Raw genomic sequence first — 4,546 nt, forward strand, 5'->3', positions numbered from 1 at the left:
TTGAAATCATGCTGGACTTTCAGAGGATGGAAAAACTAGAGTTTGGTGGACTTAATGGCAAAATCTACAGTGAGAATGCTGCTCAGATGTACAAAGAATTCAGTAACCACTGCCAAGTGCTGAAGCACAGTGAAAACAGCCCTTATGACTTGAGCTCTCAGGTGAAATTGCTTATTGAGATGTCCATGAAAAGCCATTTTATTTATATACAGTGGGGCAAAAAAGTATTTAGTCAGCCACCAATTGTGCAAGTTCTCCCACTTAAAAAGATGAGGCCTGTAATTTTCATCCTAGGTATACCTCAACTATGAGAGATAGAATTGGGGGAAAGAATCCAGGAAATCACATTGTAGGATTTTTAATGAATTAATTGGTAAATTCCTCGATAAAATAAGTATTTGGTCACCTACAAACAAACAAGATTTCTGGCTCTCACAGACCTGTAACTGTATATATAGTTATGTAAATAAGTTGGGTTATAGGTATTTATATACATATTATATATATATCGTATATCCTTTATTTCATTTTTATTTTATACCTCGGGACTGTGGGAAACAGTATTTCGATCTTTCTGTGTGTACAAAAATATTTTGAGATTGACTTTGACTTTTAGCTCAAATGTGGCATAATCCCTCTCTTCTCTTTTCTGAGATTGATGTATTTGTATGCATGGTCCTTGTTATTGAAATAAATACATAATAATAATAGGAAACATGTAGCACAACAATGAAAGGTTTGAACATACTGGTCACTTGTTCAGTGGTTGCTTTAAGACTTTGTTGTTGCTCCTCACAGAAAGAAGAGAAGAGCTGTTGAGTATTTCAGAGTTAAGGTAGATCACTTTCAGTCAGTGTTCAAATCTTGTTATTTGACGGCTTTAAGATTATTTGGTCATTATTATAAAAGAAAACGGTCGATGACATTAATAATTTGGATAATGCGATCTCTTCACTTTTCTTTCAACAGCTGAATCTCCTCAAAACCTGTTTTATTGCATCAAACAGCAGCAGCTTATATTATTCTAAATGTGTATTTCCCAGAGATGGTAAAAGTACACACATCCTTTACTCAAGTAGAAGTACAGATACTCGTGTTTAAAAATACTCTGGTAAAAGTAGAAGTACCGACTAAACTTCTTTACTCAAGTGAAAGTAAAGAGGCTTTGAAATGTACTTCAGTAAAAAGTACCCATAACTAGCAGCTGTTTTAAAGAGTACCTGACCTCCCTTTATATTAATAGAACAATAATGTCATTGTTAGCTAATGAATGTTTCCATGCTGAACAACGGCAACATGACAACGTTTTCATTGGTCCCTCTTCTTTAGAGAAGACCAGGAAATGATGGATACACGGATCGTGTTCAAATCAATAGGCACGCAATGACTCTAAATAATAATGATCACGCCACCAAACACACATTCAGACTAAAGGAACCAGCCTGTTTGGAAAATGTGAGAAGTAGAAAGTACAGGTATTTGAGTTCAACATGTAAGAAGTCAAAGTAAAAGTGGAGTAAAGTACTGATACCAGAAACATGTACTAAAGTACAGTAACGAAGTATTTGTACTCCAACATGTGAGAAGTCAAAGTAAAAGTGGAGTAAAGTACTGATACCAGAAACATGAACTTAAGTACAGTAACGAAGTATTTGTACTCCACTACTTCCCACCTCTGGTATTTGCTCTATTTAAAATGTCATCACATCAAATTGTGGGCACGTTACTGATAGAAATGACAGGGGGAATTCTGATCAAGTTCTGTTATGATGTGATATGTGGTGTTGGTTCTGTCGGACTGACCCAGAGGAGCTTTCCTGGTGTCAAACTTCATCTCCAGCACAAACTCCTCCATGGCTTTGATGTCACAGATCAGCTCCATGAGCGACTGGAGCTTCTCATTCAGCTTGGAGATCCTCTTCTTGGGTGCAGCATCCATCACAGTGGTGTTCTCCTCCTGGAACAGTGAATTACATTAATATACGTAATAATAATGGATGATATTTAAGAGAAATATAACTTGTTGGTTGTTTGCCTTTTCATTGGTGCTGTAGTCCATGTAGACCATGTCGTATTTCCCCGCAACTTTGTCAAAGGTTGCTCGGTCTTCCCACTCATTCTTGGTCTTGTCTGTAAACCTGTGGGGCGAATCGCACACAGTGTCAGAATGTATTCAACTTCATTTAATGAGATGTATCAGAAATGACTTCTTTTTTTATCTCACTTTTTCCTGAAGATATCTTTGGCTTTCAGCAGGTCTGAACCGCACGCTGTCAGACTGCTTTGACCCACTTTTCCCACTGACAAACAATGGAGAAACCATCTTAGAGTTATTCATCAGTTAGTTCCAATCTATAGGCTTGGGTTGATTCCCTGTGTAAATGCAAATACTTAAATATATTTAAAATAAAGGGCATTTAAACGTACCTCTGCCCCATCTCGCCCACACACTGTAAGCCTTGGAGCCGTCGTCCTGCAACAGCTGGATCAGGTAGTATTTGTTGTTGTTGAACTGGAGATTTGTCTGCAACATGAGACAGAAGGTATTTGCCTGCGAGCCTGAAAATCTATTTACGGACATTCCTTACTTTGTAGGAGAAAATAGTCAGAAATGAATCAAACGGAAGAGGCATAGTCAAATATATTTAGCTCTCAAATCCAACCTGAAAACTGGGCAAACATTTGTGATATCTATAAAACTTACTATTTTTAGTCAGTTATTAATACTCAAAAAAATTAAGAAAATCAAAGAGTATTTCAATATTTTACCTGATTCAGCATCACGTCGTAAACATCCTTTCCTTCGCTGTACACATAAGCCTGAAGAAGAAATAAAACAGTTACTTATTTTTAATAAAAGGCAACTGCACCTATCTCATTTTTTTAAACGGGGAAATAAAAACATTATTCCTGAAAATGTTCATTTCCTTTCTTTACACTGTATTTTTTGTACAAAACGCATTTTTCCTGAAAGTAAATATCAATAACTGCAGTCATACTTTTTGTAGTATGAGCTTTAGCTGTAAACCGCCCAGTTATTCAAAAGCAAAGTGAAACACAGTCATGTATAGTAAGTTAACCACAAATGGTTTCATGTCCACAGGAGGAACTGTAACCAGATGTTTCTGCAGGTGTTGAACCACCAGCAATGTGGATCAAGAGTTTCATATCTGGCGTGTGGACAGAGGTGCCGTACCTTTCCCAGTTTGGCTTTACATTCGATGTCCACTGGAGCTTTTCCCTTCATGACCACCGTCCTCACCACCTCTGTTCAGCATCCAAGGACCAGAGAGAAACCATTAATGATGTCAGTGATGTTTGACTGAAGTACAGGTAAACAATTTGAACCCTAATCTTAGTCTTACTTTAAATATGTTGCTCTGGTGTCTTCGCAGGACACACATTTCTACTTCAAAACAATCGCCATAATTATTTAATAAGAATATTTTTACACTTTCACTGATATAACCAAACTCATCACTACCACATATTAATGGATTAAAGGATAATGTAACCAGTGGCAGTTTGTTTACATCAATCAAACCAGAGGAGACTGTGAAGTCTGCAGCTCATTGTGGAATAGCTTCCCCACTCTCAATAGCTTTAAAGGTCAACTCAGAGAACGGATGAGAAACAACCAGATGTGCGATCACCGCTAAATGCACTTTAACACAGGGGTATCTCCTCTTGCACTTTACATGTCGTTGCTGCTATATTGTATTACCATGTCATAACTGCGCTTGCTCTCTTGCACTTTTTTGCATATCATGTATTTTGTTTTTGCTATGTTTTTAAAATGTAATTTTCTTAAATGTTTTATGTGAGGGACTGCGGGTGGAAATGAGCTCAAAGCTAAATCTGGCACTGTTACGCTTGACGCATTTGAATGTTTTAAGTGTTCAAATAAACGATTAAATGAAATAGTCAAATCAAGGTTGTTAATGATTTTTTTATATTTCTATATTGTGCTTTAGTTAGATTTAGAGTAACAGTATTTTGGCAATACAAATGATCTCAGATACATTTTATAAAAGAAGCTGAATTTGACCTTGCAAAATTAGGAAGAATAATTCACACTCCTTCAGGAACAATGGAAAAGCCAAAATGTCTCGTTACCTTCACTTTTGACTTCTTCTTTGGGCTTCTTTTGACTTTTTGCCTGACTCTTTCCTCCTCTCTTCTTTTTAGCCACAGGTTGCTGCTCCGTCTCCTCCTCTTCCTCTTTAACTTCAACTAAAGTCCCATTTTGGGCCGTCGAGTCCCCAGCGTCATTCACACCTTCTACAAAAAGACAAACATAAGAAACATTTTTAATAGGGATGTCCCGATCACCTTTTTTTGCTCCCGATCCGATTCCGATCATTTGATTTTGACAATTTGCCGATACCGATTTTTCCCGATCCGATCTTTATGCAATGCATTAAGAGAAAAAAAAGAAAAAAAGCATTCAAGTTGTCCCTTAAGGTTATTTTTTTATTTAAATTGGATATTCTATCCAACATGGATATAGCTTCTTTCTTTCACAGCAGCATTGGATCAGTTCAGT

General features: G+C 36.9%; 1 protein-coding gene across 1 annotated transcript; it reads right to left on the minus strand.

Annotated features, from left to right (window-relative positions):
- Positions 1 to 1,717: 1,717 nt before the first annotated feature.
- Positions 1,718 to 4,284, minus strand: LOC104959926 (poly [ADP-ribose] polymerase 2-like). Its single transcript, XM_010787835.1, has 7 exons — positions 4,117 to 4,284; positions 3,197 to 3,267; positions 2,770 to 2,820; positions 2,428 to 2,524; positions 2,225 to 2,300; positions 2,036 to 2,138; positions 1,718 to 1,957 (listed from the first exon to the last, which is right to left on the minus strand). The coding sequence occupies exons 2-7, from the start codon at positions 3,245 to 3,247 to the stop codon at positions 1,724 to 1,726; spliced, it is 612 nt and encodes a 203-aa protein (XP_010786137.1). The 5' UTR covers positions 3,248 to 3,267; positions 4,117 to 4,284; the 3' UTR covers positions 1,718 to 1,723.
- Between the last annotated feature and the right edge of the window lie 262 nt (positions 4,285 to 4,546).

Source organism: Notothenia coriiceps, unplaced genomic scaffold (genome assembly GCF_000735185.1).
Source record: "Notothenia coriiceps isolate Sejong01 unplaced genomic scaffold, NC01 NC01_scaffold00031392, whole genome shotgun sequence".
Lineage (NCBI taxonomy): Eukaryota > Metazoa > Chordata > Actinopteri > Perciformes > Nototheniidae > Notothenia > Notothenia coriiceps.